The 19,988-nt window shown below is 51.9% G+C and overlaps 1 protein-coding gene across 1 annotated transcript in view; it reads right to left on the reverse strand.

Moving 5' to 3' along the window:
* Window positions 1-3,822: 3,822 nt before the first annotated feature.
* The window catches only part of Kcnb1 (potassium voltage-gated channel subfamily B member 1), an 83,096-nt gene continuing 66,930 nt past the window's right edge, over window positions 3,823-19,988 (reverse strand). Inside the window, exon 3 of the mRNA XM_021194099.2 lies at window positions 3,823-6,611. Coding sequence (XP_021049758.1) covers window positions 4,605-6,611 — 2,007 coding nt within the window. The 3' untranslated portion in view covers window positions 3,823-4,604. The remainder of the gene's footprint in view (window positions 6,612-19,988) is intronic.

A 19,988-nucleotide genomic window follows, 5' to 3' on the forward strand; every position in this document is an offset into this window, starting at 1 on the left:
GGCAGCCCAGGTCCCAACTGCACCTGTCTTCACCTGGCTTGCTCCTGCATACCTGGATTCTTAAGAGTGATAGCCAGGGGACATAGACCTGATGAGGAAAGACACAGTGCTGCCCTCCCAGACCCCCACCATCCACCCATTGCCAGGAACTCCATCTTCCAGGATATCAAACCCCAGTCGTTTCCCATCTCCAGACAACTGGAATCCAACAAAACAAAACAAAAAACAAAACAAAACAAAACAAAAATCAGCCCAAGGGACAGTGGGAAGGAATGACAGCAGAAAAGACCAGCTATGCAAATGAGCAACAATAAAATCCCCAAAATATCACTCTGTTACAAAAGAAATTAGACTCAATTGCCCTATTATAAATATACTAAAAATACATATATGTATATATTTTATCTGAACAAAAAAATAGACTACTCTGAGATGTGTGGACATTCTAGGATATAGATGCTTCTAGAGCCAGAAAAATGGCAACAGAAACTGCGGAGGTAAGTCTTCCTTCCAGGTGTGGCATGGGCTGCTTTGGGTGGCCCTGGCCTAGTGACATGAAAGCATTTGGGGGGTTGTCATATAAACAATAATAGGTTAGGAAACGCCCAAGGCTAGAGTGTTCTGTTGTCCTATTGGGGACCTCACCTCGGAGCCCCCTCTTCCTCCTGCCAACCTGTCAGATACACATACACAAAGTCTATCTCCAAATGAGCATGTTCTAGAAGCTTTTCTGTGTCTCCTTCCCCCTTTGATTCAGTGCAGGCTGTGGTTATTTTACTCGAGACAAAGTTGGCAGAGAAATAAGGAAAAGAGATCTATGTATATATCTATACCTATCTATCTATAGAGAGAGACCTGGCTTTAGGGACCCTTGTCTGTGATGAACTTTCAATATCCTTGTTCAAGGACTAGACATTCCAGCCATGACCAGAGTCAGACAAATACATAGTTATAAATATTGACAATACATTACAGTCGTATGGAAGAGGATGCTGTTGCATCTTGTTTCCTCCTTAGAGATGTGGATCTTCTCAGGAGAATGGACAGAGACAAGGCTGCAGCGACAGAACACAGAGGAGATGGAGAGAAGGTGAGACTCGGTAGGAAACAAAAGCTCTTATTCCCAGCAACTGTCAGGGTGAGTGGAGCGGGTTAAGGGTGGCTTCCTCCTGACTTTGGCGTTTCCTCTCTCCTCGATGACAAATATTCTCTCCTTTTCTCTCTCTCTCATCTAAATGTGCTTCAGGTGGAATCCCAGAGAGAGAGAGAGAGATCTGTCGCCCCAGACCTGCTGCTTTGGAGACCTCCAAAAATGAAAAGGCAAAAGAACTGGCTTGTCCTCACCTTGTCCACAGTAAGGCTTTCCTGGCGGGCCGGGCGGGCGCGCACAGCAGTCTGACGCCTTTTCTGATGACGTGGTGGGTGCTGGGACTCAGGTTCAGCGGGCTTCTTGACAGTCCTGTTGATTTCACAACTGGACCAGGAGATCTCTGCCTCCAGTCCCTGGCGTTATTTGGGTACCTCACTTCCTTTTTCTCTGGTTGGGTCAGGCCAGGTGGACCACCACGTTCAAGTGGCCTCTGCCCCCATATCCTGGCTCTTCACTGCTGAGGCCCATCTGTCGGATTCAGCTTCATCTTGGCAACACAAGATTTCCCAGTGCGTGTAAGCACAGGTACCCAGGTCAGGTACATGCAGCCTGAGACTCTGTGTTCCTTTTTAGCCCGCGGAGGGTTGGTAGGAAAATTTATAATATTCTAACTTGAGTTACACTTGTGTGGGGGAAGCTATATTCCCACAGTACACACAAATATAAGTGAAAGGAAAAAAAAAAAGCCATAAAAAACCAAAACGGAAAACTCTTATGCATCGTTTACATTGTTTTGTGGTTGTCTCTGTAGGAGTTCTGTCAGACTCTACCTGTGCAGCTAGGAAGGGTATTATGAATTCATCATTTTCTCTGTATAATGCTACTTTAAGGTCAGACAAAACACAAGAGGGAGGGACAGCCAGGTCCTACACAAGGCAGAAAGGGCCTTTGGTTACAAGAAAAGTCGCACCAAGTGGTTCTTAAAAAAGAAAGCCATCATTTCTACACTGTACACCCGCCATCGGCTTAACCAACCAATGAAATGCCTTGGTTTATAAAGAAGGGGGCGGTAACTTCCTTCTGGCTATATATGGCTATGTTAAGACGTGTTTACTTCCTGATATGTAAAATAGACTATATCATCAGTAGGAGTTTTTTTTTTTTTTTTTTACAGATAGCTCTAAAAATATCTGAATCGGAAATCACAACTATTTACTTTTTATCAAAAAGCATTTGTTTGTTTCCCTGAATTTTCACATTTGTGCTGATGGGTGACTGATGAGCAACACAAAAGACAAACAAGATGGTCAGCAGAAAGGTCCCACGATCACTGGTCACACACAGGCCCCAGCACCAGACTGAGCTCAGCAGGGGGCGTGGAGCCCCGCCCCCTGCTTCCTGCCTCCAGGATGCACGTGACCTGACCGGCTCAGCCCCTTCGCTCCGGTTCTGAGAATGCTCTGAGGACCGATGGTGAGGCAGAGTCAACTTCTTATTTTCTTCAAGAAAACAGCAAAATACCAAGCTGTACCCTCTGGAAGGAGCGGGGACCCAGGTCTTTGGAGATGCTGAGAAGCGTCATGAACTGTAGAAAACACTTTAAGGGTGGTGGGATGAGCCTTTAGCATCCTACCTGGGACACGTGGCCTGACCTCAGCCATGGAAACGAGAGAAGGCAGAAGATTGTGATGTGCTACGTGTGCTGACGGGTGGATCATGCCATCGGACTACTGGGCCAACCAGCCACACGCGATACAGAGGACAGGTGACCATTATTGTCCTTGCTTCATCAGGAAGACATGCCCGTCCCTGTTCTGAGGACGGGGGGAGGACACTACAGCATTTGGGACATTACCCACTCACACTTTAGTAAGAAAACCACACTGCCCTATTGTACAGGCTGACCAACAACATCGCTGCAACTAGAACATTGCGCAGACTGGTGTCACTGAGGAAGGGCCAACAATACTGTGCCACTGGGTCACAAGCAGGCGGGACGACGCCGGGTCAGCGCTTGGACAGGAAGACTGACACCAGGAAGTACACGGGAACCTCGAGGGATACACATGGGTACTTATTGCTTTTGGCTGTGCCCTCTGCCTAGATGGCCTCAGGGAGGGGCGCCAGGCTTTTGGGACAGACAGTGACATAGAACACACAATGGCCAGTTGACAAGAAAGAGCAGTACAACACCCGACACCCAACTCTTGCTGCGCCCTTCTGAGACGTGTGTGTCTCTTGTACGCAGGCTTTAAGAGGTCCCTGCCCCCGGAGACCTGAGGACCGCTCCTGTCCCATGAGGGATTAGGGGTGATCCCGAGGGGTCACGGAAAAGCCCCGTACTTTTGATGTGGTAACGGTAGACCCACTGTGGCCAGAAATGGGCACAAGTGATACCCCAAGTGCAGGGCCAGCATATGGCCCACGGGAAATAGTGCTTGTTTTAAAGTGCGAGATCTTGACACTGTCCCTGGTAGAGCCTAGATTAGAAAAACATAAAGTGCTTTTTTTATTAACTTATTATTATTATTAATTTTAGCTTGAATACTACAGGAAACAAAAAAGAAAAGAGAGAGAGAGAGAGAGAGAGAGAGAGAGAGAGAGAGAGAGAGAGAGAACGAACTTCCTCTCATAGTAGGTGTGTCCCCTACCATACCACAGCAGAAAGTAGTCACAACTCTGCACAGGGCAGTTCAGTGAAGGACTTTTCTTTTCTTTTCTTTTCTTTTTTCTTTTCATGTAGAAAATGAAATTTATTATTTTTTTATGCTGATTTTCAGTCACACAGTCTCTTTGAATAATCTTATCTCGTTTGCATATTTGACACTAACGTATCTTTTTAGTCCCGGCTAGCGCTGTTTGGGACCCGCATTCCTGTGACAGCCCTGGCTTATATCCCCTTGGCTGTGTGCCAACAGTCGGAACCCTTTCTGGATTGCCAGGTGGGCAGAAAGAATTGAGTCTAAATTGTCAGCTCCCCGTGACAGCGTCTCAGACTAAAGCCCCAGGTACCACAGAATACTGAATCGTTTGGGCTGCTTGCTTGTTTGAGCATTATGCCCTAGGAGCGTGGCTGGTGGAGTGGAGACTTCCTTACAATCAAGTAAGTGTCCTCTGTACCCTTCTAACAGGAGGGGGTGAACCCAATACTGCTTGGCCAGCCCACTCTCTCACTAGCAACCCCTTGCTCCAACACCCGCCTCAGCTGAAGCCAGGAGAGATGGCGATGGCACACTCAGAGGCAGACAGAGCCTCTAAAGGAGACTAGGAGTGTGTGGCTGTCAGCTCTGTTCCTGCCATCTCAGGAAGAAGCTGTTAGGTGTGGTCCCCATCCTATTTGGTGTCCACAGACTTGTCATGGCTCTCAGGGCCTCTCCTGTCGCTGGAGCTCTGCGGGGGGGTGGGGGTGGGGGTGGGGTCCTTGGGTCTCCGAGTTCACACAGAACTCAGTGGCAGGCAAGCCAAGCATCCCCCCTCCTGATGTCTCCTGTAAATGCCCTCTGTGGTAGGGAGCTCAGAGACTCTGATCCCGAGTGCTCCCGTGTGCTCCTCCCCCAGGCAGCATGTGCACGTCCGGGGAGGTGTGGTTCTCCAACTTGCATTTCTCTTGAGCCCCGGGACCTTTTCCAGGTAACCCTTCTGAGGCGTAGACACAGTTCGGCCTTAAGAACTTAGGGGAGGTGGGCAACGGGGAGCTCTCGAAGTGGTTCTTCTCTGTTCTAGCTCCGAGGCTGAACTTGGGGCTGGTACTCCCGTGGAGACTCTTGGGAGGACTGGAGTCCACGCTGTAGAGCAGCTGACCCTCGTCATCTGTGTCGGTGTCTATGTACTGGTGGACCCCCGCCTCGAAGTTGAACGCTATTGCTGTGTGTTTCTCCGGGGAGCGAGGGGGCGTCCTGGCACTTGCTGTGGTGTAGATGGAGGACTCCGGGCTCAGCACGGGCTTGTCTAAGAGGGAGGCACACTCCAGTCCCGCAACTGCGGCCGCTGCGCCTCCTCTGTTCCTAAGAGGATCATGATACAAGCCCAGGGACGGTAGCAGCGGGGTGGGATCACCCTCCAGGAAGTTGACCTTGAGCGCTCGTAGCTTCATGGGGTTGTGGGTCTTCATGGAACTCCGGGGGCTCTCCACGAAGAAACCAGAGCGGCTGGCCTCGGGGATGGGGTTGGTCTCCATAAGTCTCCCGCCGCTGGCACCTAGAGCCCCCCGCCAGCCCACCTCTGGAGCTGTGCTGCCCCCAGCCTTGCTGGAGAGGGATGCCAGAGGACTGTGGGAGAATCTGGTGGCTTCAGGGAAGTCCGTGGCACAGCTGATGAAGCTGTCAATGCTGGACATGCTGCGCATGTCGATGACACCCTCTGTGCGTGTGGGCAGAGGCGCCACAGGGCTGGGCATGCTGCCCATCTCCAGTTCTTCCTGCGGCTGGCTCTGCGGCGCCATCTCCTTGGTGTTGAGGATGGGTTGAGACTGGGTCTTGGCCATCTTGCTGTACATGTCTTGTAGCTGCTGGACGTTCAAGTGCTGCGGACTAGAAGAGGACCTGGCCTTCTCAGGAGATCCCTGCTCCTTAGTTTCAAAGGACTTACTCGAGCTGGTCTCGGAGAGCGCCCTCTTGGTCCATTTCCACTTGTTGGGAGACAGGTGGTTATCCTGCACCTTGTCCTTCTTAGCCATGCCCTCCCCATTTTTCTCCACCACGATGTCCATCATCTCAATGCTCCGGGCGAAGGCATCCTTCATGTTCATGGACACGATGCTGCCGTTCCTCTTGGCTCTCTCCAGAGCCTCTCTCCGCTTGATGGCTTTCTCCTGGCGCTTCTGCTCCTTGTAGAACTCGGAGAAGTTATTGACGATAATCGGGATGGGGAGGGCAATCACCAGGACCCCGGCAATGCAACAGAGGCCCCCCACGATTTTCCCCAGGAGAGTCTTGGGGTAGATGTCTCCGTAACCAACGGTTGTCATGGTGATGGTAGCCCACCAGAAAGAGGCGGGGATGCTTTTGAACTTGGTGTCATCCTCATCCTTCTCGGCAAAGAAGACCAGGCTAGAGAAGATCATGATGCCCATGGCGAGGAAGAGGATGAGCAAGCCCAGCTCGTTGTAGCTCCTGCGCAGGGTGAAGCCCAAGGACTGCAGACCTGTGGAGTGGCGGGCCAGCTTCAGGATGCGCAGGATGCGCATGATGCGGAAGATCTGGACCACGCGGCGCACATTCTGGAACTGCAGTACGCTCTTGTTGGACTCTGTGAGGAAGATGGTGACGTAGTAGGGCAGGATGGCCAGTAAGTCAATGGCATTGAGGGGGCCCTTAAAGAACTTCCATTTCTTGGGCGAGGACAGGAACCTGAGCAAGTACTCCATGGTGAACCACGCAATGCACACGGCCTCCACGTGTGCCAGCTGCGGGTTGTCCGTGCTCTGGCCGAATTCGTCCAGGCTCTGCAGCTCAGGCAGAGTGTTGAGTGACAGGGCGATGGTGGAGAGGACAATGAACATGATGGAGATGATGGCCAGGATCTGCGGGGAGAAGAGAGAGCTTGGTCAGCACCCAGCACAGCGTGGCCCTCACACAGGGTCATCGCAGACTTCACACACGGTCTTACCAGAGACTTCACGGCTGACCGAGTTAAAAGAAGGGAACATCTGTAAACCCGTTTATGACTTAGATGTGAAAACCTGAAGCTAGAAAATGAAAACAATTTCAAGCTTGTCAAGCAAGCAGGCCTTCTCCACAGAAGCACAGGGAGTAAGAGGGTTGGTTGCCCCATGCGTTCTGTTACAGCCGTGAAGCTCTGCAGCAGCCGCACCTGTGTGAGATGACAAGGAATGGCTGTGGCTACCTCTCAATAAAATGATATTTATAAAAATGTCAGGGGGGCCAAATGTGGCTGTGGGCATAGTTCTGGAGTGCGGTTCTGATGCCCGGGACTGAATTCTGGGGTGCAGTGCTGATGTCTGGGGCTGAGTTCCGGGGTACAGTGCTGATGTCTGGGGCTGAGTTCTGGGGTGCAGTGCTGATGTCTGGGGCTGAGTTCTGGGGTACAGTTCTGATGCCTGGGGCTGAGTTCTGGGGTGCAGTGCTGGTGTTCGGGGCTGAGTTCTGGGGTGCAGTGCTGACGCCCGGGGCTGAGTTCTGGGGTGCAGTGCTGATGCCCAGGGCTGAGCTGAGCAACTTTGGTCCTATGGTGTGTCTCATTGTCCTTTTGTTTTTGCCGACAGGGTCTCATCTTGTCACCTAGGTTGGCCTCTCCATCCTAACTCTCCTGCTTCTGCCTCCCAAGTCCTGGGATTATGGGTCACACCACACACAACTTGTATCTCACCGTTAGATCAACTCTCTTAAGTGTTATTCCTGTCAGGAATACAAGGCAGCATCCCGACCCCCACATGAAAGGAAGTGTCAATAGCTCAGCTGAACAGAGAGAAACTCAGCAGGGAGGGCTGGAGAGATGGCTCAGTGGTTAAGAGCACTGGCTGCTCTTCCAGAAGTCCTGGCTTGAGTCCCAGCACACACAACTGTCTGTAACTCCTTTTTTCAGGGGACCAGAGCCCTCTTCTGCCCTCTGCTGGTACTGCACACATGGGGTGCACAGACATACATGCAGGCAAAACAACCACATAAAATAATAATAATAGTAGTAGTAGTAATAATAAAGGCATGGCAGAGCCACGATTTGGACCCAGGTTCACCCGAGCCCTCAGCACGAGCTCTTGAGTTAAAAGTCACATGGTGGGTGGGGCTGCTAGAGAGATAGCTCAGTGGTTAAGAACAGTTTTTCCAGAAGACCTGAGCTCAATTCCCAGCACCCTAACCATCTGTAACTCTAGCTCCAGGGAACCTGACAACATGCATATACTCACATTCAACACCCACACATAGCTAAAATATGTGTGTGTGTGTGTGTGTGTGTGTGTGTGTGTGTGTGTATCTATCTATGTATGTATTAACTATGTCAGATGAACACCAAAGGTCATTTTCTAACAAGAACCCCAGTCTAAGATCCCGTGGTTTGCCCTCCCTCTAGCAAAGGTGTCCTGCATATGTCTTAGGAAGTGGAGGGAAATAGAGGCTTTTGGGCTCAAGGGTCTTGGTGTGACCAGCTTTACCAGCTAGTCCCGTGGGTCAGGAAGAAAGCTTGCAAGCTGGTGAGAGGGCTTAGTGGGGAAAGGTGACGTCACACAAGTCTGGAGGCCTGAGTTCGCTCCCTGAACCCACATAAAGGCGGGAGAACTGACTCTACAAGTTGTCCTCTGACCTCCACACTGTGGCACATATGCACACACACACACACACACACACACACACACACACACACACACACAAACAAATTATGATTATGGAAGAGGATTGGCCAGGAGAAGGGACTTGATGAATATTTGTTGAGATTAATGAATCCATCTGCAGGTAGCTATGATGAACGGCTTCAGGGGTCTTTCTGTAAAAATATAAATCTAGCTGGGCAGTGGTGGCAGCTCAAGCCTTTAATCCCAACACTTGGGAGACAGAGACAGGCAGATCTCTGTGAGATCAAGGCCAGCCTGGTCTACAGAGTGAGTCCCAGGACAGCCAGGATACACAGAGAGAAACCCTGTACAAAAATAAAGAAATAAATAAAAAAATGACAAATTTAGTGTCACCAGTTTCTGCTCAATACACTTCCAGGATTCTCAGGATAAAACTGAAACTCTCAGCTTGTGTATCAAGATAACCGCATAGACTCCTTGGCCACCACCCTTCTTTCAGCCACAGCCTGGGGCTGGGGAAGCTCATAGGTTTGTGTTCTTGCTTGTTGCTGACTGGACTTGAGGTGGGCAGGAAATTCAGGCTGAGTCAACTCATCCTAGAGAATCTGTGCTCAGGGGTCCAGGGAGCAAATGGCTTGTGGGAAGGTGAGAATTAACTGATCATGTGTCAACCTGTCTGAACTGTCTACACTGTAGGCACCGTCCGCTGCACCCCCACTGAGTTGTAGGAGATGAGAGGCCTATAAAAGTTCAGAGAGGGGGAGGGGGGGACTCAGTTGGCCACAGAGCTGGCCTAGCATGAGAGGGTAGCTGTGGATCCCAGCCCCAGCACCGGGTGAACCAGAGGTGGTGGTGAACACCTGTGACCCCAGCACCCTGGCAGTTGGGGTGGGAAGGTCAGGAGTTCAAGGTCACCCCTGGCCACATGGTGCATATGAGGCCAGCCTGTGTTATATGAGACCCTGCTCACAATAAGTAAGTTGGTAAGCAAGTAAAGTACCATTCTACCAAACAAACCCTCACTCTGCTCAAAGCAAAACAAACAGAAACCAAGCCTGTGTGGTTTTTGACATTTCTCTGACATCATCCTGGCTTTCCCTAGATACAGGGACCACTCCATGTTCATGTTCTGCTGTACAGTGTAGATACTGACATCTCATTCCTGTTGTGTGTGAGTGAATGCACATGTGTGTGTGTGTGTGTGAGAATGCACACATGAGTGTGCGTGTGTGTGAATGCACAGGTGTGTGCATGTGTGTGTGTAAATGCACATGTGTGTGTGCGTGTGTGTGAGTGAGTGCACATGCATGTGCAGATGTGCCCACTGCTGCCCAGAATCTATAAATGCCATCCAAGAGGGCTGACCCTTAGTCTTTCTCTGTACCCTGCTCCGGCTCAGGGAGCGTCCTCAAATTCAGCAAGCTGAGTGCCTGCGGCTGGCCAAGCCAGGAGTGAGAGCTCATTCTTGCTTCCGCTTGCTGGCTTGCTGCGCTGTGAACTTGAACGACGGGCCTGCAGACAGGTGTACCACCCTCCTCCCTTCGGCTGGCTTTTCTGCAGCTGTCTGCACAGAACATGAGCTCTCCCAAACAAAGCCTGCCTCTGTCAGCCCGACACCAAGCCGTGCCTGTCCCTGTTACCTACGCTATTCTGCAAACTTACCTTTATTTCAGCCACCATCTACAAAATGACACGCAAACCCACCTGTTTTGCCTGCCTAGTGACAGATGCATTAATACCAAGGTAAGCCATGCTGTCACTCTCCCCGAGCAGCTGGGCACGGCTCTGCCACCCTCGGCCTTGAGGGCGGGCCTCTTCCCTGACTCAGTGTCCTTGTCTGTACATGAGGCTACTTCCTAGGGCGGACCTTAGCACGTTTTTATAAGTATTCGGTTGCTGTAGCCCACAGAAGGAGTACAACCAGCGTCAGGCAGGCAGAGGACCTCAGGGGCCCAGCCTCCTGCAACGTACAAAGTGACCCATAGAAACGGCATTATCCAGGCTACGGTTGTGAAACTCGGGGGCTGGCCCCTTGTAAGTTCTAGACCAGGGGCCTGTGTTACCTTCAGCACAGGCTGGGCACACAGCGCTTGGGTGGTACAGGCACAGGCCTTAGGCTGAATCTTGTCACCTGCTCGCATCTCTGATCCCGACAGGAACGGACCATGGGTGGGAGGTCTGCCCCTTTAAGAGCTGGGAGGTTCATGGGTGGGAGGTCTGCCCCTTTAAGAGCTGGGAGGTTCTGTTTCCTCAGAGGCTGGCAGGGTGCAGCTGGCATCTCCTCCTATTCCTAACCCCAGGCAACTCTGGGCAGACCCGCATAGTGAATCTTCTGTGACAAGAAGTAAGTTATAGGCCCGGCTATCGCAATCCGCAAAGTGAATGGTCTATGGCGGTAGTGACTTATAGACCTGGCTGTTGGCAACCCCGTAGCTTGTGGCTCCGAGGCTATATCCCTGAGCGTCCAGAGAAAGCCCCCCGACCCAAGTCCCAGTCTCAGCTCTTAGGGAAGAGTGAGGGGCAGTCACTCTTGGTGTGTGTGTGTGTGTGTGTGTGTGTGTGTGTGTGTGTGTNCTCTTGGTGTGTGTGTGTGTGTGTGTGTGTGTGTGTGTGTGTGTGTTGCCATGGTGAGAGGGGGAGAGCCCAAGGCCCTCACTGTATGTCCAGGAGCATGTGTGTCCAGGCAGCTCAGCAACTCCCCTAATCTCACCAACAAGTTTGTTTCTTCTAGACCACCAAAGCCCTCAGAGTCTGGGCCACCCTTCCTGCCTGGGGAACTTCCAAATGTCGGTAAAGCCCTCTGTGCCTCAGTTTCTTACCTTGCATCACTGCAAGACTGAGATAGAATCCACCGAAGGCCCTTCAGTCAGTGTGGCACAGCCACCCTAACTCACTGCTTCTATATCTCCTCAGCTCCTTTGTTTGTAAGCTGGTTGGGGACTTGGGTTCGATTCTTGATGATTTTATTCTTTGGCTGTGTGGCCTTGGACAAGCAAGCCATTTTCCCTCTTTGAGCCTCCAGTGCCTTATCTGTTGAATGGGGTGGAAGTAACCGAGCAGTGGCCCATGATGGCTGCTAAGTCCATCTGTCATTAGGTCCTTATCCAGGTAATCTATTGCTAACCCCTGCGAGTTGCATATGAACCTCAGGCCATGTGTACAGGTCCTGGCATGGATGGCTAAGTCACCACACAAGGTCCTCCTGGTCCTGGGTCAGGACCAGAAAACTCCCTGCTCTCCTGGGATTAGAGCCTCACTGGATGAGAGAAGGGCTCCAGGCTCAGGCTCAGACTCAGGCGGGAGCCAGCCTGAGGGGACCCGAGGCCACATTCTCTTCTCATTAGGAGGTCCAGGAGTGTCCTCAGTATGCCAGACAGGAGAGGGGCACAGGGTTGCCTGGATCAGGTCTTCAACTGCTCCGGCCCAGGGACAGTTCCCATAGTTGGTGCCACCTCCCTGGCCCTTCCCTGTCCTTCCAATACAGAGGATAAGGCATCAAGTGTTCAAATAACATAGGCCCGGACAGAGAAAGCTCCACGGTCACTCGGCCCACCGTGGTCAGACACAGGATCCTTGGCAAATTACTTAGGGCACTTGGGGCTCACCAGTTGCTTCTTCTACATATTTCTAATAACTGTTTTTCCTAAAGGCTGCAGAGAAGCAACCAGAATTCCACCAAGCCATGATCGGACAAAGCAAAGATGGTATTAGAATAGCCCGAGCAAGCTCCGTGTGCTGCTCCCTCAAATGGCTCTGGAAATGCCTCGAAAGAGGTAAGACGTGACAGAGAGAAACCCCATTCTTTTCCTTCCTTGCTTCCTCCCTTCCTCCCTTCCTCCTTTCCCTCCTTCCTTCCTTTCTTCTTGAGACAGGTTTCACTGTGTAGCCCTGGCTGTCTGTCCTAGAACTCACTCTGTAGACCAGGCTGACCTTGAACTCACAGAGATCTGAGGCTGCCTCTGCCTCCCGGATGGAATGCTGGGATTAAAGGCGTGTGCCACCACCACCATTCGTTATGACTCAATACAAGCATTATAACCACGACTTCACATTACCAGCACTTGCCTACACTGGGCTCATACAAGACCAGCCCCAACAACCGGTCAAGAAGTGGGCGGGACTCACAAGACCCCGACCTTTACCTCTTAACTACTGGTTACTGATAGGTCCTGGGAGAGGGGGAACCATGGTCTTCAGTTGTGTGCCCGATGCTGAGCCCAGCAAGCTCCAAGGCTGCAGTCACACAGACAGCCTTGTTTAATCTCAGTGGGACGCAAAACAAAATAAATAGTTACGAACTGTTTATTACAAGAGAGATTTGTGGAGTGAGTGGGGGATGAGAGAGATGTGGGAGACGAGACTGGTCAGTATTTAAAGCAAAGAGATGTGAAATGTTAACGCTAAAAATATTTTTAAAAAAAATCATTGAATTGCATAGGAGAAGTGGGTAAGTTGTGACATATAAAGTAAGCGTCAATAAAGATAAGAAGCCATTTTCTGCCAAAGACGTCCCATTGCTTTTAGTCCCCATGACCTCCGGAGTGTCACAGACAGGGTCTCATTATGGGACACAAACCCAGGATCCTCCTGCTTTGGCCTCCTGGGAGTGGGGGTCACAGGTGGCTGTGAACCCAGCTGCTAGCTAAGGGGTTGCCACTTGCAAATGGAGTTCTGGATCCTCTATCTCTTGAGCCCTAAGTAATGTAGTATCAGTGGGGAAGGGAGGTTGAGGCAAAGACACCAGATTCAGCCAAGGAGTGTGGGACCCGTCTCCTTCATGGCATCCCCAACTTGGACTCTGAGGGAATGGCTCTCGGCTTTGAACACCCACTCTGCCTGGCACCGATTCAGGAGCTGGGGATACCAGTGACCCTGTCTGAGAAAACCAACCAAAGGGCCTGCTTCCCTCCTGTAACACTCTTCAGGTCACGGGGACTAAAAGCAATGGGGTGCCCTTGGCAGAAAAATGACTCCTTATCCTATTTTTATCGCTTTGCAACACCATAATGCTTTTTAAATTATCATTTGTTAACATTTGACGTGAGCTCTCTTAGTGGAGCTGGGATGTGGTCTCAGGCCATGGGCTCCCCAAGAAGGGCTCAAGGACACGAGGGGCTCCTTTTATGGTCCTTCCGCTTCCTGGGTTTTAAGGGGGGTACAGGGGGATTACATCAGGGAGTTTTAATTGGAAGGGTCACTGGAGCGAATCCAATTAAAGGATTGGGAGCAGCTCCCCTCCCTGCCTGCGCAAGGTCTGAGGTGGGGGTGGGGGTGGGATGCTGGAGTGGCAGCGGATGCTGGGAGGGACCTGGGCCTGGGCAAGAGAAGCCATCACAAGAGGACAGGGGTGCAGCAGGACACAGCCCTGGGATACCCATCCAGCCAGATCCCTAGGGGCATTTATTTTCCTTAGTTGCCTATGTTTCAAATTGGGAGGTTTTGTTCATTGGTTGGTTTGTTTGAGACAGGATCTTATTTTCTTGGCTGGCCTGGAACTCATTACATAGATCAGGCTGGCCTTGAACTTGAGATTCTCCCAAATGTTGGGATTACAGGTATGCACTGCCCTATCTGGTTAAAATGGGGAAGATTTCACATAAAAATCCAGATGTTTGGATTCCCTCAACAAACTAGAAGGCACTCCACCAACCTGTACTTCCAGTCATGGCCACTAGGTGGTGCGAGGGAGCAACAACCACTTCCCTGGTGGTCTCCCGGTGCCTCAGGACCTTTGCACCTCACCACAGCTACATGCTTCTGCAGTTCTGGGCCTCCCTTGTACTATGACAATGAGAATAGCTATTAACAGACCTGCTACTATGTGTAAAGAATGTTCTAGAAATCTGCCTGGAATTACAGAGGCAGAAACAGAAGGGTTGGGGGGAGTTCAACCAGTCTGCTTTAATTTGCCCCATATCCACATCCGGCCAATTCCTGTACTCAAACATCACCACCACCACCCTGTCCCAAACATCATCAGGTTCCCACTGGTACCACTGCAAACAGACGTCTCTCCTGCCTCCTTATAATCACTGTACAGATCACTCGCCCTAGTGCTTATTCCCTCCTTCTTGCTGGGCGTGGACCATCTAGGATAGAGACTGCATTTCCCAGCCTCCCTTGTTGCATAGATGAGGTCCTGTGATCTGGTCTGGGCAGCAAAAGGCACCCGGAATTGGTGTAGGCCCCCTCTCCTTTCTCCGGCCCGCTGGTTGGGAGACCGATGGGGAGAGCAACTATTCTGGATATGAACGGGTTAACCCCAGCACTAGGCTGACCTTTTACAGAGAGGCCTAGCCTGTCTGTGTGGTTTGCATCTCCAGCCACAGGAGCTTGGTGTGCAGGCCCAGCAGCGTTGGTCTCAGCCCCTCTGCTCTCTCATCGCAGGCCTTTCTATCCTCCTCCTGGTCTCTATGGTCCTTCCTGCCTCAGTGCCTTTGCCCACACTGTCCCTCATGCCTGCAATGTTTCTTGCTCCCCTCTGCTAGCTGACTGCTTCTCATCTGTGGTCACCTCCGCAGGGAAGCCACCCCAACTGTCCCCACAGGCTTCCCTTCTCTCGGAAATGTCCCACAGGGTACTCCCAGCAGCAGTGTTTTCTGTAGATACTTTCCAGTGTGTGGGCATGGGCTGAGTCTCAAACCTGAGTCCTTGGGGACAGTGGGAGACCTCAGCTAAGCTGCACAGAAAGATGGGCACAGTGGCACATGCCAGTTACCCCGACATTCAGTTCCAGGGCAGCCTGAGCTACACAAGAGCCTGTCTCAATGATTGAATGAATGAATGAATGAATGGCCTGTATATGTCTCAGTGGGTTGAGCACTGGTCTAGCACACACGGAGCAATTCCCTGAGAATCCAGCCATGGTAGCTCATAGCTGAAAGCACTCCCCGTGGGTCAGAGAGATGCTGGGTGGGGGACCGATGGCTAAAGCCACAAGGCCTTCAGAAGGGCCGTCTTCACAGCCACATTTGTTGATAGATGGCCATGAACTGGGTCAGCCAGCGTTTCTGCCTCTCGGCTGGGGTGAGGCGTCTGAATGCCACCGATATGTGGCTCAGGGTAGGCTAAATGCAGGGGTGACAGGCTGCCTTGCCATGGGGATGTCACCCAGGGAACGCAGAATGCAGTCTAGGAAGGTTCTCAGACTCCTGTATGCTCAGACGCTGCTGGGGACCTCAAGGAGTTGGAAATGGGAGAGGGGGAGGCAGGGGAGGGGAGGCCCTGCTCAGCCCTGGACAGAGGGGCTGGAAGAGGGGCCTCCTTCGGGGAACTTAGGCACTGCTTTGTGTGACCAAGGTCTCCCTCCACAACAGTCCTTGACGACAGAGCCAGGACTTGCTTATCCAAACTGTTTTATTTATGGTGCCCGAGGACAAACCAGAGATTAAATACCTTCTGCAGGAAGGGAAGCCTACTGGGTAAATAATGCTCAGGACCTATCCCCGATACCTCACTAGCACGGAGAACTCCAGGTTTTCGCGCTATGTGACCCATTGTCATGTGGGGTGTTGAGGTCACGTGTTCTAGGACAGGACCATGGTCAGAGGCTCATTCCTACTCCTGCGGTTCTCAATTATGAGGTTTAGCAGGGATTCCAAACTTGCTCCAACCCTATCAGGCCTTCTGTCTGGTGGCATGGTCCACTGCCCCTCAAACAAGGAGGATGTGTTCGCTGGCAAGACATTTCCTCCACCTTCCTGTCTGGTCTCACAGGAGAGTAGGAAGAGCTGCCTTCTAACTCCAACTGGGCATCCCCAGGCAAGTATCTTCCCGTCTGTGGCCTCGCTCACACAACAGCCACTGAGAGTCAGGTGGGCTCCGGCACCGTCCCCTTCCGTGGTGACTCAGAGATCCAGTGACTCTCTCGCCCCAGGGCATGGCCTCTATCTATGCCACAAAAGTGACAGCAGAACCTTGAGCTTATGATCCTCCTGCATCAGCTTCTGGCTGGTAGCACAGGCCTGGGACCAGCCTGATCCCTGTCTTCCTTCAGGAATTTAAAGCAAGAAGGTGGAATGAGTGAAAACCATTTTAGAATTGCTGGGGATCAAATGCGGGGCCTTGTGCGTAGCCTCAGTGACGCCTGGAAACGAACAGTGACCTCTGTCCTGCAGGAGGCCAGCAGCGAGTGAGTTGGTTAAGATCCTGTACTTGGGTCTGGAGAGATGGCTCAGTTAACAACTACATGGTGGCTCACAACCATCTGTAATGGAACCGATGCCCTCTTCTGGTGTGTCTGAAGAGAGCGACAGTGACTCATACATAAAATAAATAAAAAATCTTTATATATATAAAAAAGATCCTGTACTTGGTCTGCAATGTGGCTCAGTTGGTGGCAGTGCTTGCCTGGTGTGCATGACTGTTATCTCAAATAGGGGTTCGGGTGTTTATGGCCCAGTCAGTCTTTCACTCACTCACTTTCTCATTCATTCACTCACTCACTCACTCACTCACTCACTCACTCACTCACTTACTCACTCACTCGTTCACTCGCTCGCTTGCTCACTCGCTCATTCATTCATTCACTCACTCACTCACTCATTCATTCATTCATTCTCCCATTTGTTCGCTCACTCACTGACATGCCAGGTCTTGTCCTAGAGACCCAACAGTAAACAGTTTAGGCGGAAACCTGAGTGTGTGTGGGTGTGTGGGAGAACCCGACGGTCTTGCAAAGAAACGGTTATACTGACCAGAAGCAAAACAGGTTGGCTTGGCGTGACAATGACTATGGAGGGTGAAGGGGACCTGTGAGAAGGTAGCTATTAGGCGGTTCCTTTTGGCTGGTGGGGCTGGACCTCTAGGCAAAAGTGATGTCCGGGGCTCAGGCCTAAAAGAGAAGGAGAAGCTGGCCCTAGGGAAGCGTCCGAGTGAAGGACAGCAGGTGCAAAGGCCCTGGGGTGGAAGCGGCTGGGCGAGCATGTTTGAGTTAGGGAGATGGGGGGAGGGAGAAAGAGGGAAGGTGCAGACGAGATAGGTCCCTCTACACCAAGTGCAGCTCAGGCTGCGATGGCCACTCCCAGCAGAAGAGCAATGCATTGAGGCAACCCAGAAAGCACCACCGTTTTTATCCTCCGAGAGATGCTGGCAGTGTTCAGCTGTGCCCACGAGACACCGACCGGAGGCTTAGTCACGACCCTGGAGGGGCTGCGTTACTGTTTCAGGGAAAGGAAAAGCAGCTCAGGGAGCCCTGGCTGCAGCACACTAAGCTTAGGCCTCTGCTCCCAGAACCCTCTCCCTGCCTCCTTGGTTCCCCCGTTCATTGCGTGTTCTCAGGGATGAGCTCCTTGTGGGCCCTGGGCCACTCGAGGAAAGCCACGTGCTGCAAACAGCACGCGCCCACCTGTGTGCTGTTCCTTCACACCAACAGAACCCCGATTTTCAACTGCCTAACACAGATACTCAGCTTAAAGACTACATTTCCCAGCTTTCCTTGCTTCTAGATGGGTACACCTGTGTTTGGCCAGTAACTCGGGAGTGGAAGTGTTGCCTAGGATTCCGAAAATCCCTTTAAAGCAGAGAAGAGTGCTTCCTTCCTCTTTCGAGACTTTTCTTCACCCTGCTGCCAGGGATGGTGATGTGATGGCTGGAGCTACTGCAGCCATAAAGCACCATCATGCCAAAGCTGTACTCTCTAGGCAAGGATAAGTGAAGATGAGCTGGGGCTGCGATGAGCTTATAAAGCCACCACACCGGCCCTCGACTGTTTACACCCGGATGGATTCGAGGAATACACACTTCTCTCTAGACTCTAGAGAAGAAACATCTGGAGTCTAGATGTCTCTTGGAAGCACCAACACAGCGATGGTTAGCCCAGCAACCCTCCATCCAGTAAATGGACGTAGGACTGTGACCCGATCTGATGGGTGGCTCCACTGAGGCAGTAGGCACCCAGTTGCTCAGAGACGTCAGGCAAAGAAAGAACTCCAAGCTCACTGCTTTGAGCTCTCCTCTACCCACAGCATCTGACAGCGTCTTCTGCCATCTGACCCTCCCTTCCTTCCCTGTCCCCGACCAACCAGACTGACCGGCTTCACGTTTTCCTGTTGTGGTTTCAGCACCACCTTGTTGGCTGCCCTGGAGTATCCGGGCGTTGTTTTCCTTGAAGTTCACACTCCGGACAGGAGGAAAGGTCGTCTCCTCAGGAAAGTCTAAAATGCTTTTTTCCAGATGGAATCGTGGTCCTCACAAGTGCAAAGTAGGGTCACTCCTTAGAGTCCTGTGGCCGCTTCCTGTTGCTCTCAGATACATTCTCAATTCTCAGAGGCTCACGTGGCCCTGCCTGCCCTGGCCTGGCTGGCCTCATGGACACCCCCGGAACCCCCCATCCACGGTGTCACCTCCTCTGGTGGTCATACCAACCATCCGCCTGCCCCTCCACATGTCAAGCTTGCACACACAGATAACAATTAATAAACACAACAGCAGCAGTAGCGGCAGCTGCGGTGGGGCAGTGGGGGTGGGGGATGGGTGGGTGTTGTGCTCACATGGCCTGCATGGAGGCCCTGAGGAGACAGAAAGTTTCCTTTTCCAGGAAATTAGCACGAGCAAAGAAAGGCCCTGAGGTGGGGCAAAAGAGAAAGCCGGAGGGCGGTACTAGGCCTGGAGCTAGGGTAGGAGGTGAGGCCTTTAGTCTGAGATGAGAGAAAAGAGGTAGGTCTCACAGACCCAATGACCTGGGACCCATGGGGGGGGGGGGGCTCCTGACACCTCCTCCCACTTCCCACATTTAAAGACGACGTGTGGGGAAGCTGGGGCTGAAGCAGCAATCCTAGCGAGTGAGCGAGCAAGAGAGCAAGGACGCCATGGTGGGGTTCAGACAGGAGGTGGTGGCTGCTGGGAACTCAGGAGCCGAATTCAAGGTGTGTGCCAGGGCGTGCGCACTACTGATGGAGCAGATTGCTGGGAGGGAAGAGCCAATCACTGGCACCCCAGGTTTTGTCCTGGGCCACCAGGGGAGTGGTGGCATTGGCTGTGGACACTGGCTGAGACCCTGAAACCAACAAGGAACTGTGGAGGATTCTGAGGAAAAGTGAAGTTACTCAGTCACATGGCAAACACTTACTGGGGGAATGTCGCCCATCTCCCTCACAGACAGCTAAGCTCCCTCCAAGCCGCCATAAGTCACAGGGCACACACCTGGCCGTCACCGGGGTGAGCACAGGGGCCTGGGCTGCTCCCAGAGGCCTCCCTTCTCCTCAGCTGCTTCACTCACAGAAGGTCATTTAAGATGCATTCCTTTCTTCTCATCTACAACCTTCATGAAAGGCGGGTGCCTCTTTGTCACATATTTGTTCCCACACACCCTGCACATAGTAGGTGCTTAGTAACTATTGAGGACTCAAAATTTCAAAATAAGGAAGTGAAGGATCCACCACTGGGTGAAGGATCGTGAGAGACATGGTACAATGTCTGGTACGCAGCAGGTGTCTAATGCAGACAAAGAAGACGGAGCCATGCTTATAGCCCAGGGTATAGTGTCTTGAGGGTGTTGAGGCTACCCCAGAAAAGGAAGAGCCTGGAGTTGGAAGGTGCTCTGGCCCCTCTTGGTTGGGGCGTCTGCGTTGATCCCACTAAGCACCGCAGGCTCTGGAAGCATCAGAAGTGGCAGACGACTGGCAGACTGCAGATCTTTTTTTTTTTTTT

This window comes from Mus pahari, chromosome 3, assembly GCF_900095145.1.
Source record: "Mus pahari chromosome 3, PAHARI_EIJ_v1.1, whole genome shotgun sequence".
Lineage (NCBI taxonomy): Eukaryota > Metazoa > Chordata > Mammalia > Rodentia > Muridae > Mus > Mus pahari.